The sequence below is a fragment of the Puma concolor genome, chromosome C2 (genome assembly GCF_028749965.1).
Source record: "Puma concolor isolate L17-30 chromosome C2, mPumCon1.1.hap2, whole genome shotgun sequence".
Classification (NCBI taxonomy): domain Eukaryota; kingdom Metazoa; phylum Chordata; class Mammalia; order Carnivora; family Felidae; genus Puma; species Puma concolor.
The window spans coordinates 25869813-25888819 of record NC_141675.1 but is presented as its reverse complement, the minus strand read 5'-3'; the positions used below and the strand labels follow the sequence as shown (position 1 = coordinate 25888819).

The 19007-nt window shown below is 36.0% G+C and overlaps 1 protein-coding gene across 5 annotated transcripts in view; it reads right to left on the bottom strand.

Annotated features, from left to right (window-relative positions):
- ANKRD28 (ankyrin repeat domain 28) overlaps nt 1-19007 on the bottom strand; it is a 200628-nt gene that overhangs the window by 137468 nt on the left and 44153 nt on the right. For 2 of the 5 annotated variants that reach the window (XM_086674248.1, XM_086674253.1), the window contains one exon: nt 9851-9923. The exons of the other annotated variants lie outside the window; for them this stretch is intronic. In XM_086674248.1, the coding sequence (XP_086530374.1) occupies nt 9851-9923 (73 nt within the window). Of the gene's footprint in view, nt 1-9850; nt 9924-19007 lie in introns of those variants that run through there. 5 annotated transcript variants of the gene reach the window in all.

The window sequence follows — 19007 nt, the reverse complement described above, 5'->3', positions numbered from 1 at the left end:
CTGTCTCTCCCCCCCTCCCAAAAATAAACATTAAAAAAATTTTAGATTTGAGTCTTAAAAGAAATAATTATTTCCTTCAAAAAGTATGCAAGCAAAAAATTTAACAAGACGAATATAACAATTTAGGTTGTTTTCTAGAGTACACTCAGTATGCCAAAAGTAACAGAGAAAGGGGAGGAAACCATTCTGTTGTCAAGTATGTAGTACTGTATTTAAGCAACATTTTTAAAAGTTAGATTATTTTCTTCATAATTTTGATTACCTCAAGAAGTAGTTTGAAATTAAGCAAAAGTATTTATCAGACTGAAGGCTAGAATGAACTAGTTATTTAAGCTGTGTTACTGCTAAACACCTTATTTGATCTCTTATTAGTATAATTTTTTGGCTGGGATGTATGTTAACTAGCAGAATCTCTGGCATATGACTTATGTCCCACTAGGCCCAGGATAAGCACATTCTCTGAAATATAATTTTATGTTATTATTTACATAATTATTTCTCAGCAACTGCATCAAAGACAACTTATGTCCAATATTGCAAATTAGCAGAGTGTACGATTTTTAAACAGGCTGAATTTCTGCCCTCCTTTAAAAAAAAACTAAGGAGAGGTTATTTGCAATTCATTCTGGTTTCTACAATGTGGTGACACTGGGATAAATAATATCCCTTTAAAAACTGGAGAAACTTTTCAATTTAAGAATAAGTTGCTATGGTTACCCAATGTTTACGTTTATAACCAATAATTACGTGAGACGTCCAAGGGATTCCCACAAAGTACAGTAAAATCAGTAAGTAAAGTGTATGCTAGTTATTTCACACACAAACTGGGACCACATACACCACTTCCCTTTCAAAGCAGCTATCATTTAGGAAATACTAAAGAAAATGATTCACATCTTTCTAAACTGTAGAAGGGTGGAGACAAAAATACTAAAACTTGTAACTATTTTAAAGTCCAAGTGATGACTCAGAAAAGAACACTTTTCATATTCTTCAGCTCCCTTTACTAAAAAGTGCTATCTAAAATTTTATAAAATAGCTTCTATTGTTAAAAGAAGGAAAGGGTGTTTCTAATGTGTATCAGGCATGGAATTTTTTTGGATAAATAAGACATGCCGTTGATAAACCTGCAAAAAGCCATGCTTATAACTTGATGTTACTTCAGAGTAAGACAACATCCAATTCCTTTAGATGTAGTCAATTTTGAACTTCTTAAATGGAAAGAAAGGGCCCCTATCAGAATTGATAATTAGCTCAACTCTTGACTAACTGGGTAATTAAATCTGCATCAGTTACTGCAGTACAGAAATGTTTTTGCCTGTTTTGTTCATAGTCTGAACATTCAGTAGTTGAGAATACCCATGAAGTTTTTGACCCAAATATAATTCTAATGTGATCTTAAAATTAATGAGACTCATCATTACATCTCTGTTTTTTAATGTTTATTTTAATTTTTGAGTGAAAGAGGAGAGAGAGAGAATCCCAAGAAGGCTCTGCACTGCCAGCACAGAGCCTGATGTGGGGCTCAAACTCACAAACCACGAAATCACAACCTGAGCTGAAGTTGGACAGACATTCAACCAACCAAGTCACCCTGGCACCGCTCATCATTATATCTTAATGGGCCTTCCACAAAGTGTCTACTTTTCTGTATAGCAGACTTTCAAATATTTTGTTCTTTAACATTAGGGCTACCCTAAACTAAACTAAAACAGCATGTTATAGTCAACTGGTTTAAACAATAAAGAAACTTACCATAAACAACAAGAAGTGAAATTATGGTGGTTCTAAGGTAACTGACTGACAGCTAGGCTCTGGCTGAGTCTTCTCGGTCAGACTCAGTACGGCCCTCAGGATAATTCCCTTCATAGTCACAGATACCCTGCCATACTTCAAAGCCATCATATCAGACACATATTGTTGCCCAGCAGAAAGGGAAGTTTCCTGCTGTGTCTCTCGTTTTAGGTGCAAGGAAGACTTTCCTAGAAGCTACCTAACCTGACTTTTCCTGACATGTGACCAGTCTTGGTTCTTATGTTCTTTCCTAAACAAATCACTACTAGGTAGAGGAGGATTAGCTTTACACTATTAAGGACTTTTCCAAGTCATGTACAAGAGGAGTAACCAACCAAACAAAACTGGGGGCCTGCAAGGAAGGAAGTGGGTGATGGCTGGTGAATGGACAACAAATAGTATGCTTTGTATTACACTGAAAAACTGAAATTGACATTTTATTTCAATAGTTTACTTTACTAGGGGTGCCATCCAGTAATCCAAGGGTACCCCTTGATTTCTTGATTTCAGCTTGGGTCATGATCTCATGGTTCATGAGATCAGGCCCTCAATCGAATTATCTCTCTCTCCCTCTCTCTCTCCAAATAAATAAATAAACTTTAAGAAAACAGTTTATTTTCTCATTCTTGTTAATGAATCACAACACACTAGTGCTAGATAATACTGAGGGCTATAGAGATTTATTTTTAAAAGGGGAAAAAAACAGTCACAAGTAATTTATCTTAAAGCAGACTAAAGGCAATCACTTTATAAATGCCATTAACAAGAGTATATTTTAGTGTATGAAATATTAAAATTACACTTTAATTTTGACCCATTAAAATTAAAGTTTTATCTCAAAAAAAGTTTCTCATTAATCTCATTTTCCTCCTCTAGGAAAGGTCAGGCTAATTCCTAGACATAGGTCAAACTACATCTAGAGTAATGAGACTACATATTTAAAGCCAGGATGATGGTGGATCTAAAAACTGTATCATAAGTGTCAATGAAGCTGAAGGTATTTTGTCTGAAAAGGAGTCAGGGAGAATATGATAGTGTTAAAATGTCTGAAGTGCTATCACTGTGAAGAGATACCAAATGTGCACAGGTCTAGAGATAAGAACTAGATCAATGAATAATAATAACAAGCAGCAAGATTAGATTTGGTTCAATATAAGATAGTACTTTTACCTAGCATTATTTTATGTGAAGATGGAATAAGGCTGGCTGAACATATGAGGCTGGGATGAACATCCCAGGTAATGTGAATACCTATGACAATTCTAGGTACTTTATGTGTACTCAGTTGTAACATGTCTGTCAAGTAATTTCTACTTCCAATTTCACAGATAAAACTCTGAGGTGGAAAAGTAAAACACTGGAAATTACATGGCTAACAAGTAGAGAAAAATGGACTCTAACCCAGGACCATTTGTTTCCAAAGCCTAGCTCCTACAAATCACACATCTAAGAGACGTTAAATTAGCAGTTGTTAAGGAAGCAAACAGGTTCTGAGTTGGTGAGAACCAAACTACATCTGATTTGAAGTCCCTGATTTCAAAATTAAAATGCCAGAAATGAAAAGTATTACTCCCTTCCATTTGATTCAGCAGTTCCTAGTTTAAGAATGCTCTCACATCTATTCCTACATTGCTTCCTCACAGCTATGCTCTAAGGTAAGCAAGCTAGGGAGACACTATTTCTTGGCGAGAGAAAGAGAGAGAGAGAGAAAGAGAACAGCAAGGATGAGTTCCTTCAACTTTCTTCTGGTTTACTTTCAAAGATATTTGTACCTTCGATTTTCCTCTCTGATCTTTCAGTTACTCGTGGCCATTTATTAAACACTTCTTACATGCCAGATACCATACCTTAATGACTTTGCAGTCATTGGGAAGGAGCTTATACTCACAGAAGAAAAAGTATTCAAAGCCACTTGTTTCACCCTTGTTTCACCCTACTGCAATCTGACTTCCATACTCACCATTCAAGTGAAATTGCTCCAAGGTCACCAGTGGTAACTTATTACAAAATCTGCATTTTTCCAACTAGTCTATAATACTGGATACCAATGATCTTTATTAAAACTATCTTCCAGGGGCGCCTGGGTGGCTCAGTGGGTTAAGCATCTGACTCTTGGTTTCTGCTCCGGTCATGATTTCATAGTTCGGGAGTTTGAGCCCTGTGTCAGGCTCTCTGCTGTCAGCACAGAGCCTGCTTCGGACCCTCTGTCTCCCTCTCTCTCTACCCCTCCCCTGCTCTCTCTCTCATTCTCTCAAAAATTATAAATAAACATTAAAAAAAAAACTCTCTTGCATAAAATTTTCACCTCTATTTCTAAACCTTCTTTTTTGGCCCCTTCCACTTGACTTTTCTTCCACCATCCATATTTAAATACTGGCTTTTCTTTCAGCCCACTTTTCTTACCCCTGTCTAATAACCTCCTCTTGGACAATCTCATCTATGATATCAGCCATCATATTTGATACTTTCAAGTCTTTATTTCCAATCCTAACCTCCAGACACAACTTCCACCCTCCATATTCTAGATTATCTCAGACTCAGCATGTCAAAAATCAACTTACCATCTCTAGTCCACTCCCCCAAAGTGTTCTTTTCCTAACCTTCCCAGATTGGTTAATAGTAATGGCATCACCATATATATACAGTAGCCCAGAACACAAAGAATTATCTAGAAGCCTACTCTCACTTCATCTCCCACTTCTTTTTCTTTTTTTTAATGTTTATTATTTTTGAGAAAGAGAGAGAGAGAGAAAGACAGACAGACAGAGTGCGAACAGGGGAGGAACAGAGAGGGAGACACAGAATCCAAAGCAGGCTCCAGGCTCTGAGCTCTCAGCACAGAGCCCGACGCAGGGCTTGAACTCACAAACCATGAGATCATGGCCTGAGCCGAAGTCGGACGCTCAACTGACTAAGCCACCCAGGCGCCCCCCCCTTCATCTCCCACTTCTAATTGGTCACCCACTCCTAGGCATTTTACCTAAAATCCTCCTGAACTTTCTTCACAGTGATCTATTTCAGTCCCACTTAAGTCCTCAACCTGAGTTATGAAAACCACTTTTTTTTAAATTTATTTTGATAGAGACAGAGAGCAAGTGGGGGAGGGGGAGGGAGAGAGGGGGAGAGAGAGAGAGAGAGAGAGAGTGAGAGAGAGAGGGACAGAGGATCCAAAGCAGGCTCTGCACTGACAGCAGAGAACCCAACGCAGAGCTCAAACCCACGAACTGCAGGATCATGACCTGAGTGGAAGTCAGACACTCAACCAACTGAGCCACCCAGGTGCCCCGGAAAACCTCTTAACTGGTCTCTCAATTCCTGGTTCTCCTTTCTCCACTTCTATCCATCCTTATAGTAAACATAGATTCTTTCACAAGAATGCTTTCCTTTCGGGAGTTCATCTGGTCCAAAGATATACAAGAGACCCAGGAATGGCCAGAAGACCACTTACTCCTAGTCACATGCTAATTCAGGGATGAACATATGATCAAAGCCAGATAGGGTCTTTCTTAGGACTTGCTTTCCTGCCAAGGCTGTCAGGAAAGATACTCTCTTTTCTTTTATAATTATAACTAAGGACAATGTAAGCTAAACTGCCTGTAGGAGAGAAAAAAAGACAAAATGTTAAAGGGGTGGGTGGTGATGGGGAATCTACTGTCACCAAGTCCTGGATCTAGCTCTGCCTGGCCAGTAAATTTCCTTTTGCATGTAAATCATTTTGAGTTGGGATTTTTGTCGTAACCAAGAGTCTTGATTAATAATTCTCTTTATCACCAGTTACATTCTAAATCATAGTTAAAATATTATTTGCCTTTTATTTAGTCACTAAGTTTTATTAAAATACACTAAAGACATCCACCACTTATCTTGTCTTTAAGTTTCACATATATAAATGTACTTGGTGCAATTCAAATATACCCTGTCGTTTCCTGTAGCTGTGCCTCAGAATATGCTGTTCCCCCTGCTTAGAATGTTCCCTTCCTACCTGCTTACATAGAAGGGTTGCATTACAATAAGGCTGGAAAATCAGACAGGGGCTAAATCATGAAGGGCCTTGGATGCCACATTAAAGTATATACATTTTAACCTGAATATTGGGGAAACCACCAAAAAAGTTTAAGTCAAAAAGTGACATAATCAGATTATATCTTGAAGCCTCACTGTGCATACAGTGTAAATGATGGCCTAAAAATGAGGTGGTATTAAAGACAGAAAACAACAGCAGGCTGCTGTTATTGTCCAACCTAGGGACTACAAGGGATGATGAAAGGAGTAAACTGGGACTTGGGACTTTTCTGGGAAAAAAGTTTGCCAACTCTTGTCAATAGCATTGATAAGTCTTTCAAATTTTTTAAGTTAGCATTTCTTACAATAGTGTAAATACAAGGAAAAGGGAGGCCTACAAAACTTCGCATGAAAGATTTTACTGAAGTATCATTTATAACAAAACAATCAAACTAATTTTATGTTGAATAAAACGATTTAAAACACAGTATATATATCATACAATAAAATTGAATGATATTTAGTAACAAAATTTTAAAGAATTACTAAAAATATGGGACAAACAATACTCATAAAAGTATTAAGTGAAACAATATATAAAATATATTCTAATTATGCTAAATAATGATCAGAAGATTTTTAAGTAACAACAGATTAATTAAACTCAGTGGCAGGATTATGGGTACTCTGTTCTTTCCTTCCTGTGTGCATATAATTATTTTTTTCTGATTCTTACCATGATTCTTTCATGATTCTTATTTGCTAAACCCGATCACTACTTTAGAGGTAAGAAAAATAACTTCTACAAGGGTTAAATGACAAAAGTCCACATTCCAAAAAGTAACAGAGGTTAGGACCAAAATTTGAAGAGTGACTAAGTGAAGACTGACTGTTCAGAAGCAAACTTGCCAAGCCAGAGCCATTTAACAGCTCCATACCCATAGCTCCAGGGACTAGAACCACTTAGCACTGAATGCAGAGCAGAGCTGAAACTTGCTGGGCTAGAACTGCCTCTCAATTCATACCTCAAAAGCTATCAAATATCTAGTGAAGAGCAGAATGCAAAGGGTAATTTAAGATGCCTGTTTTCATAATTTTGTTCTCATATAAATAATCCTTTAAAGAAGAGAAAAGGAAATAATAACAGACTGAATTGGAGAACGAAGGCCTAAGCAAAAGGTGTTTAGAGACACTGATGCTCTAGACTCTGTACTTACTTTGCTCTTTAAAACATAAGTAAATGCTTTATTACATAAGATCATTATTCCCTTGAACTGGGATCTCTACAACCTTGTTACAATCCCAAGTAAACTCTACAATCCTACATCAACTCAAATTGCTCAAGCAGGATAACTAAAAGTCACTTGGCTACCAACAAAAGAGAATTTCAATGTGTTATTTGTGAAATAAAAGACTTTAATGGATGGCTACTAGATAGAGAAAATGATCATCAAAAACAATTTTAAAAGCCTGAGCTATCTGTATGTATTTTCTAACATTACAAATCAAGAAATGGTGTTTTATTTAGGTGCCATTTAAATTATAGTATCATCTACGGGGCGCCTGGGTGGCTCAGTCGGTTAAGCGGCCGACTTCGGCTCAGGTCATGATCTCGCGGTCCGTAAGTTCGAGCCCCGCGTCAGGCTCTGTGCTGACAGCTCAGAGCCTGGAGCCTGTTTCAGATTCTGTGTCTCCCTCTCTCTGACCCTCCCCCGTTCATGCTTTGTCTCTCTCTGTCTCAAAAATAAATAAACGTTAAAAAAAAATTTTTTTTAATTATAGTATCATCTAAAAAAACCAAAACATCTAAAATGTTTCTAAGGTAGTGGACTGAAGACTGTATTAGAAAATATGGTCAGGCTGGGGTGCCTGGGTGGCTCAGTTGGTTGAACGTCCGACTTCGGCTCAGGTCATGATCTCCCGGTTCGTGAGTTCGAGCCCTGCGTCGGGCTCTGTGCAGACAGCTTGGAGCTTGGAGCCTGCTTCGGATTCTGTGTCTCCCTCTCTCCCTCTGCCCCTCCCCAGCTTGCACTCTGTCTCTCCCTCTCTCAAAAATAAATAAACATTAAATAAATTTAAAAAAAGAAAGAAAGAAAGAAAGAAAATATGCTCAGGCATAGCTCTTAACCATTTCATACATACTGATTTATCTTTTTAAAAATAATTACTATATATATATATCACAAATAATGGTTATGTTGAACTAGTTTGCCTATGTGAAGAACTGTATCACTATCAAAATTTAATTTCATTGTTCTTTATGATGCATTTTAAAATAATATGTAAATTTAGACAGTCTGCAGAAACCAACGCAAAACCACCATCTAGTGGTAAAAGATGAAAATTACAATTTACACAATGATCATAGAGCAAAAGTAGTTGAATTTGTGACTGCATGATCTCTAACACACATTATCAGGAAATAAAAAATGAGCCATATGATATTGATGATGTCTGCTATTTGTTGCCATTTTTCTTTTTTCTTTTTTTTTTAAATTTTTTTTTTTCAACGTTTATTTATTTTTGGGACAGAGACAGAGCATGAACGGGGGAGGGGCAGAGAGAGAGGGAGACACAGAATCGGAAACAGGCTCCAGGCTCCGAGCCATCAGCCCAGAGCCCGACGCGGGGCTCGAACTCACGGACCGCGAGATCGTGACCTGGCTGAAGTCGGACGCTTAACCGACTGCGCCACCCAGGCGCCCCTGTTGCCATTTTTCTAATCAAATTTTATCCTTACTATCTTGACACTTTTTCCTTTTTCTGTCTTGCCTACCCATTACTCAAATCCTTGATTGAATTAGGATAGGAGTACTTCAAGGCTCAAAGCTTTTATTGAGCTAATAGTTAGAAAATGATTTATAAACAACAGAAATAAGGTGTGTGAGGGGATGTGTTTCCAATGGAATTCTAGCCAGCAAAAGCCATCCAGGTAACAACAAATGAGAGGCATCCTGTGTGTGTTGTGTGTTGTGTTGTGTTGTGTGTGTGTGTGTGTGTGTTTAAGTGATAATTTAGTAGATAATTCTGAAAGGCCAAGTAAAGAGTCACAGCTGGTTAGTTCAAATAGAATTCAAAATTTCAAGAGAATATGAATCTTTAATGTCATCAAAATTATTCCAATTTGAGGAACACAAACTAACGTTTTCCCAATACTTTTTCCCCTCCTACCAGAATACAGATGGACAAAATCTTTCAGCTTTCAACATAATAGCGTTCTATTCACTTCCTCTTTTTTAAAAAACAAAGAAAATTTTAACTAAGAACAAATTGTAACAAAAACCCGGAAAGGGTGATTTGTTTTGTCATAAAACAACTTTGCATTGAGTCTACTTAATATCTAATGGTACTACCATTTAGGAGCAAAAATATTTAACAGAAAGTACAGCAAGGTGAAACTTGATAATAGTAAAGAATCCACTTACTGGGCCATTGGTTTTTCCTTTCTACACAACTTTTCGGTATGTTTGAATTTCAAATAAGAAGACTAACAAACAATGCCAATGATACCAAACCAGTTTCTACTGTCTTCACAAGCACCTCAAGTCTAACACTCCTAGGTTTTGTGAGATTTTTAAACTACTTTCACTAAAAACATGAGAGTCACTCACATAACTGCTTCCCCAGTGATTAATGAATGGCTGACGTTTACAGAGTGCACCACAAACATGTAACATGTAAGAGAATGAGCTATGAGCAAAGGGATGCATACAACTTGACAAGAATGAAACATCTAGTAATTTACTCGTTTAAAAAAAGAAACTAACTACAATACCATTGTTTTCAGCTATTTCATATTTCTCTTCTTCAAACTACAACACCGAGATCTTAAATCAGATTTTTAAGCCCCTCCACTGAAAATCTATTCAAATTAAGTTATAAATAAGTTTTCCAGGAATACAGGGACCACCACACTTCTAAACAAAATGTCTACAACAAAGGATTTATGTAGAAAAGCTATGCTTAATTTATGATGAGGCATAAATACCAACAAACTAACACATTAAGAGAGCTGCCTATATTACTGCAGAGAGACTACTGGAAAATAACCTACCATAATAGGAATTCCCATACTATTTTCCTCTGGTGGAAGCAGTAGTTGTATTGCTTCAATTCCAATCTCAGGCCTGTGGCAGAAAACAGATATCAAAAGCAAGAATATGCTGACCCTAGAAATGAAGGGCTATGTTATAAAAATAACTAGCACCTTAACAAAACATTGAATTATTAGATAATATTCAAAACCTACTAACTCAGAAGTTTTACCCTTCTGTCAAGAAAGAAAATTATTAAACTATCCAACAAGGCAGTTTTTGTAAAGGTTTCGTTTATATATGAATCAATTAGAAGAGACTCAAAAAGTGGGCTGAGTCAAAATTGCCTGCAAGAAGACATTTTCATCATTCAAAAAGAAAAAACCCAAAACTATTCAAATATATTCACTATAATAAATGAATATATAATAAGTGCTTCCATGGGGATGTTTTAATCTAAGAAACTGTCTATGAAGTATAAAATATTCAATCTATATAATTTCTGAACTTTTAAAAACATGTTCATTTTAGAAATACATAAATTTAAGAAATCACAATAGTATCTCCCAAAGGTAAATGTACTTTTTAAAAAACTGTGAGAATACACTGTTTAGTAACTTGCTTCTCCACATTGCTCTCCATTTAACCACATGGACCTTCATCCATCTCGTTAAATATGCCTCTATTACACTTTCAATAATTATATAACATTAAATTAAAAAGTATTTAACCAATTTCCTAAGACTGAACATTTGGGTTGCTCTTATATAACAATTTTTCTCTATTACACTTTCAATAACTATATAACATTAAATTAAAAAGTATTTAACCAATTTCCTAAGACTGAACATTTGGTTGCTCTTATATAACAATTTTTCCGGGATATCTTAATAGCCATTTTTAGTGAAATGGCTTATCTTCAAATAAAATTAGGCCTAAAATATTCTGGAACCATCTTTCTCAGATACGATAACCTAGAAAGAACAAAGGTCAGAATTAAATTCCCTGCATAAAAATATGTTGTCAAATTTATTTCTTATTAGGTTTGAGTTACCAGTTTTTATCATCTTTGTCATAGTGATTTCTGCTTTGCTCTAATGCCTTATAGAAACCATTCTATCTACTCTGGCTAGAAAAAGGTTAGCTACAGTTCTTTTTTTTTTTTTTTTTCCATTTTTTAATGTTTATTTATATTTGAGAGAGAAAGAGAAAGAGAGAGCATGAGCGGGGGGAGGGGCAGAGAGACGGAGACAGAATCTGAAGCAGGCTCCAGGCTCTAAGTTGTCAGCACAGAGCCCAAAGCAGGGCTTGAACTCACGAACCGTGAGATCATGACCTGAGCCAAGGTCAAACACTGAACCAACTGAGCCACCCAGGTGCCCCTAGCTACAGTTCTAAACATATTAAAATTTGTTTTTTCTTCCGTTGTCAAAACTCTTTCTGAACAAATTAACCCTGCCAAAACAATATTAAAAGGGGCATTACCTTTAGTAGGTCTTTTATAGTGTTAATATAACAGACATAGTAATATTATTAATTTGCCATTTGGTGGCAGTAAATACAAAGAAAAGTAAATTTCCTGTGTACTGCTACTGTATTACTACTAACACAAAGGTAGTCTTCTCTGAGTCATGTATTTTAAAGAAGAGTTTCAACTTTAAAAAAAGGTGCTTTATAGGTTTTAAAAGTTGTATTTTAATCTTGTTAATAGTCAAGTTAAAAAACAATACCAAGAGCAAATTCCAGATTATTTGAAAATAGTCTTCTGTTACTATAGATTTATAAATAAAATTTAATTGCCTCAAAAACTATGCAACTCTCTTGATGCTTATCAAGCAACATGTGATTATAATAACTTTCATTCCTATTAACTAAAATCAACAAATTTCATGTAAAGATTACATTCTCTTACTCTAATCAATACTAAATCAATAATCATTGGTTAATAACTACTTATGTGCTAAGTACAAGGAATGTAACAGTAAACAAGAGTAGTTTCTAACTTCATGAAGTTTACGCAAAGTCTCCCATATATTCTTTTTTCCAGACTTATAGAGTAGTAAAAGACCAGCTTGAAAGCCTAAGTATTATACAAATATATATAACACAAAAATATTATAGTTTCCCTCCATATATAATTTACAATAAAAATTTACACCAAAAACTGGAGTATTTATATTTTTATATTATGTTATAATATAAAACAGTTTTCTATTTTTCTATTATGATTTCCCTAATGCCTTTTTTTTGTATTTTTTTAAAGCCTGTCTTTTTTAAAATATTAAGTTATTCCAAAAGGAAATCTACAAAATACCAAGTAACTGAAATAACGGTCACATTAAACTGAACAATGTATGTATTTTTTCACATAAAATTATCACACACAAAATTATGTCAAGCTTCTCAGTAACTTATAGAAATCACTGCCAAAGTGTCTTATAGTCCAAGACACTGAGAAGTATGAACCTAAGATCACAAGTATATTCAAAATGAGAGTAAATCTGCACATATATTGACAGATATATGTGTCTACATTTGAATATTGTAAAGACACTGTCTTCCACAGAGAAAGTATCTCCTTCAAGGGCAGGGGTTATATCCCATTTACATCAGTATATTCAGTTCTGGGCTTTGCTTATAAGCATACAACAGTGATGAACAATTTCTTATGCACTAACATTTCTCACACTGATAACTAGACCTTGTTAGCATAAGAGAATTTTCATCTTCTTTTCTTGTTTTACTGTTTGGGTCCCAACCAGACATAAGATTTTACAGGTTAAATATTAGAAATGGTAATTTCATTTGGTCTAACCTAATACCCATTATTTACAATGTAAGTTCTTTGAGGGGAGGCACCATTTCTTATTCCGCCCCAAAATGCTCATCTTCTATTAAGAAAAAAAGGTAAGTAAAAAGTAAACAGTAAAGCAGTGCAGTAAGTGCTCTGACAGAAGTTTGTGGTGGGGGGGGGGGACATGGACATACATACATATGGTGCACTAGTCAATGAAAGATATCAGGAAAACTGGAAGCCATCTGGAAAAAAATTAATAGCATTCTTCTCCTAAGTGGTCATTATACTGAAATGTATGTGTTAAAAGAACTATAAAAATACTAGGAAATGGACTGATTTCTCCCTGAGGGGAAAAAACAAGACAGGGATGCCTGCTCTCATCAATCCTATTCAGTATCATATTGGAAGCCCTAGAACTGCAATAGGGCTAAAAGAAGAAATAAAAGGCATACAATTTAGAAATAAAGAAAACTACCTGTATTAGCGCACATGATTATCTATGTGGGAAATGCCATGGAATCTCTGAAAAAGTTTCCATTATCTAGTAAGTTCAGCCAAGTCATGGAATACAATTATATTTATAGATACTACCAATGAAGTGGAAATCAAAATTTTAAAAGCAGTAGCATTTATAAAAGCACCCCAAAAACTGACAGTTTTAGTTTATGAATTTAAAAAATATATGCAGAATCTGTATGCTAAAAACTATAAAATATTGAGGGAAATCAAAGACCTAAATAAATGAAGAGATACCACATTCATGGGTTCAAAGACTCAATACTGTTAAGATGTCAATTTTTCCACATTTAATCTACAGATTCAACACAATCCCAAAGTATACTAGTGGTATTTGTAAAAATGAATAAATGGATTCAAAAATTTATATGGAAAGGCGAAATTTACAAAGAAGAGCTAAAACAATATTTAAAGAGAAGAATAAAGTTTGAGGATTCACACTACTAGAAAGCTATAGTAACCAAGACAATGTGATATTGCAAGATAGACAGATATACAGATCTGATAAAATGGAACAAAAGAGTCCAGAAATAGATGCACACATACATGGTCAAGTGATTTTTGACAACGGCACAAAAGCAATTCAACAGAGAAAAAATAATCTTCCCCACAAATGGTCTGGAACAACCAGAAAACACATTGGCAAGGAAAAAACAAAACAACAAAGGTTTTATATCCAAAATAAATAACTCATATAACTAATTAATAGAAAAGCCCATGGGGCACCAGGTGGCTCAATTGGTTGAGCGGATGACTTTGGCTCAGGTCATGATCTTGCAGTCTGTGAGTTCAAGCCCCGCATCAGGCTCTGTGCTGACAACTCAGAGCCTGGAGCCTGCTTCGGATTCTGTTTCTCCCTCTCTCTGCCCTTCCCCTGCTTGTACTCTGTCTGTCTCTCTCTCTCTCAAAAATAAATAAACATTTAAAAAAAAAATAGAAAAGCCCAATTTTTTAAATGGGCAAAGATGTAAACAGTTTGGCATTCCACAAAAGGCGATATACAGACATTAAACACTAGCAGAATTCGAATTAAAGCACAATGAGATACTATTACGCACCTAGTAGAATGACTTAAAAAAAAAAAAAACTGACTTGGGGCGCCTGCATTGCTCAATCAGTTGAGCATCTGACTCTTGACTTTGGCTCAGGTCATGATCCCAGGGTAGTGGGATTGAGCCCTTGCAGTCTCTCAAAACAAAACAAAACACACAAAAAAACAAAACCTGACAATCCAGAATGCTGGAGAAGAGGCAGAGCAATTACAATTCTCAAAAATTAGTGTTGGGAATGCAAAATGGTACAGCCACTTTGGAAAATGACTGGACAGTTCCTTAAAGTTATACATATAATTAACACATAATTCGGTAACCTATTCCTAGATATAAAACCAATAAAAATTTATGCTCACAAAAATCTTATACAAGAACACTATATTGGCTTTATTCATAACCTCCAAAACCTTGAAATAACCCAAATATTCCTCAACTAGAGAGTAGGTAAATAAACTGTGGTAAATCCATGTAATAGAAAACAACCTGTCATAGAAAAAGAAGCAGTCAATAACTGAACACACCAACAACATGTATGCTAAATGAAAGGCTACATAATTAATCAATTTCTTATGGCATTTCACAATAAGTAAAACCTTAAGGACAAAGAAAAGTAGTTGCCAAGAGCTGGGGACCTTAGGAGGCGATGAATACAAAAGGACACAACTGAATTTTTAGGGATGATGGAAATGTTTTATATCTCAATTTCAGTAGTCATTAGATGCATTTGTAAGATATCACAAAACCGTACACCAAAAAGTAAATTTTACTACAGCTAAATTACATCTTAATAAAAAAGAGAAAAACTATAAAAGAAAAAAGCACACAATAGTTTTATTAAAATAACCTAATAGGAATGGGGCACCTGGGTGGCTCAGTCAGTCAAGCGGCTGACTTCGGCTCAGGTCATGACCTCATGGCCTGTGAGTTTGAGCCCCGCATCAGACTGTGCCAACAGCTTAGAGCCTGGAGCCTGCTTCAGATTCTGTGTCTCCCTCTCTCTCTCTCTGCCCCTCCCCTGCCCCCACTCTGTCTCTGTCTCTCAAAGATAAATAAACATTAAAAAAAATTTTTTTTAAATAATAGGGAAGACACAAAAATTTAGAAAGCCACAAAAAATTCATAGATTTAACCATTTAAAAACATTAAAAAGGAAAAAACATTCCACTAAAAACTAGGTAAAGAATAGAAACAATTCATAGAAAAGGAAACACAAATGTGCAAACATGCAAAGATGTTCAATTTCATAACAGAAATTCACATTAAAGCTACACGAATAAACCACTGTTCATCTCTCAAACTGGCAAAGATCAAGAAGTCTGAAACTATTCAGGTTCTAGTTTGATTGGATATCAAACTGTGAATGCATATTCTACTCATATGTCCTGGAAATGTATTTCTGTATTTTTAAGGGAAAAAACAGCAAGTTACATTAGAATCTATACGGTCGAGAAAAAGACCTATACATTTGCTTTTATTTTCATAGAAAAACATAAAGGATACCAAGGAAAACATAGATACTCATTTGGAATGGGTTGCACAAGTTTTATTTGTGGGACTCAAAGTGGGAGAAAGACTTCTCAAATATAGCTTTCCTTGGTTTTGGTTATTAAATCATGTGAAAGTGGGAAAAGAAAGGGGGAGAAGGAAGAGGAATTTATCTTATAGTTGATGTATCTGCACACAAAGTAATATATGTAAGTGTTAAATAATAAAAAATTTGTTTGGCCTTTGTCCTGGGTACCTGAGAGCTTCTAAAACCTAGTAATTAATTTCCTGAGTGATACAAGTGTCTTTGTTATTCATGGTGAGCCCCTAGACCATATCAGGGTTTATGCTTAATGAGGTAACTCATGGTAGGCCCTAGATTGTTCCATATTGGGCTGGCCATGCTGAAAAGAACAATCATGTGATAAGAGGGCTTGGACTGTGAGCCATGTCATAATAACCTGACCAGCTGACCTCATGGAACAGGGCTAAAAATTGAGTTTAATCATATAACGAATGATTCAATCTATCATACCTATAAAGTGAATCCTCCATAAAAAATCTTGACACTGAAGCTCAAGTGAGTATCCATATACTAAGAGGGTGACATGTCCAGAGGACATAGAGACTTATGACTTTGGGACCCTCTCAGACCTCCTCTTATGCATCTCTTTTGCTGATTCAGATCTCTATAAGAAAATTGTAATTGTAAGTATAGCACTTTCCTGAGTTCTGGGAATCATTCTAGCAAATTATTGAACATGAGGGGATGATGGGAAACCCCAAATTTACAGCCAGTTGGTCAGAAGCCATGGGTGGCCTGGGAACCCTGGAGCTATATATAGTGTCTTAAGTGTCCTGTGGAGGACCTTAACCTACGAAATCTGCACAACTGCATTGTAGTAGGTGGGTATTCATTGCAGCATTGTTTGCATTAGCAAAAGATTAGAGACAATCTAGATGTCAACAGGAACAGGATATAGGACCATAAAATACTAAGCAGCCAGAGGAATGTATAAACTCCTTAAGTACTGATGGGGAATGAACTCAAGATACTGGAAGTAGAGTGAACAATCAAGATGCACAACAGTGTATCTAGTATACTATCTGTTGTGTAAAAGGTGGGGAGTAAGAGAGATACTTGCTTATACAGTCAAAATCTACAGGAAAAAAGAAGAAAATAATATTGACCTATATTAAGGAAATACAGCTATACAGTAAGGGAGGGGAAGAAGAAACAGAAACTTTAAACAGACTTGGAACAGACAAAGAGATTGTTTCAGTATTCAAAACTTTCCAACAAAGAAAAGCCCAGGACTAGAAGGCTTCACTGACGGAAGCTTACCAAACATTTAAAGGAAAGTTAACGTGGATCCTTCTCAAAACAGAAAGGGAGAGAACAGATGCACACTTTCTTCAACACACAGTGCTCAAACAAATGGATATCCACATTTTTTGAGGCCAACATTACTAGAACACCGAACCTAGAAAAAGACATCACAAGGAAAAACAAACTACTGACCAATATTCCTTACGAATACAGATGAAAAATCCTCAACAAAGTGTTAGCAAACAAAATCCAGCAGCATATTAAGAGTTCTAAACCATGACCAAGTGGGATTTATCCCAAGAATGCAAGCATGGTAAATACTAAAAAGAAAATTAATATAATATAATATAATATAATATAATATAATATAATATAATATGCCAAATTAATAGATGAAGGGAAAAAGCCACACAATAATCTCAAATGACCCAGAGAAAAAGTATTTGACAAAATCCAACATGCTTTCATGATAAAAGCACTCCATAAACTAGAAGAGAAATTCCCTGACATGATAAAGGGTGCTTATGAAAAACCCACAGTTAACATCATAGTTAATATTGAAAGACTCAAAGCTTTTCTCCTAAGATCAGGAACAAGACAAAACACCCACTTATGCCACTTATATTCAACACTGTGCTGGAAATTCTATCAAGATTAACTGAGCAAGAAGAAGCTAATAAAAGGTATCCAAATTGAAAAGGAAGAAGTAGGGGCACCTGGGTGGCTCAATCGGTTAAGCATCTGACTTCAGCTCAGGTCATGATGTCACATTTCGTGAGTCTGAACCCGGCCTCAGTGAGCTCGAGCCCCACATTGGGTGAGCACAAGCCCTGCTTCTCTCTCTCTCTCTCTCTCTCTCTCTGCCCCTCCCTCACTTGCACCCGCTCTTTCTCTCTCTCTCTCAAAAAAAATCTATTAAAAAAAAAGGAAGAAGTAAAACTATCTCTTATTTGCCAATGATATGATCTTATATACAGAAAATCCTAAGGAATCTCCGAAAAAAAAACCTGTCAAAACTGATGAACAAATTCAGCAAAGTTACAAAATATAAGATCAAGTCACAAAATCAGATTTTCTATGCACTAGCAATGAACAATCCAAAATTAAAAACATTATTCCACTGGGGTGCCTGAGTGGCTCAGGTGTTTAAGCATCTGACTTCGGCTCAGGTCATGATCTCTCGGGCTCGTAAGTTTGAGCCCCATGTTGGGCTCTGTGCTGACAGCTCAGAGCCTAGAGCCTGTTTCGCATTCTGTGTCTCCCTCTCTTTGCCTCTCCCCCGCTCACACTCTGTCTGTCTCTCAAAAATTAATAAACATTAAAAAAAAAAAACACCCCACATTATTCCATCAACAATAGCATCAAACAAACAAACAAACAAAACCCACAAAATACTTTGGAATAAATTTAACCAAGGAGGTGCAAGACTTGTACACAGAAAACTATAAAACAGTGTAGAAAGAGGGGCACCTGGGTGGCTCAGCTAGTTAAGCGTCCAACTCTTGGTTTTGGCTCAGGTCATGGTCTCATGATTTCATGAGTTTAAGCCCTGCACTGGGCTCTGTGCTGACAGCATGGAGCCTGCTTAGGATTCGCTCTCCCTCTCTCTCTGCCCCTCCCCCACTCACACTGTCTGTATCTCCCTCAAAATAAATAAACTTAAAAAATCCATGAACCTGTGTTCGTGGATTAGAAGACTTAATATTGTTAAAATGGAAATATTCCCCTAAGTGATCTATAGATTCAATGCCATTACTATCAAAATCACAACAGCCTTTTTTTTGCAGAAATGGAAAAACTGATCATAAAATTCATACAGAAATACAAGGGACTCAGAATAGTCCAAACATTCTTGGAAAACAAGAACACAGAAAGCTCACACTTCATGATTTCAAATGTTATTACAAAACTACAGTAATCACAACATTGTGGTACTAACATAAGGACAGACCTAATACATAGGTCAACAGAACATAACTGAGAGGATTAAAATAAAC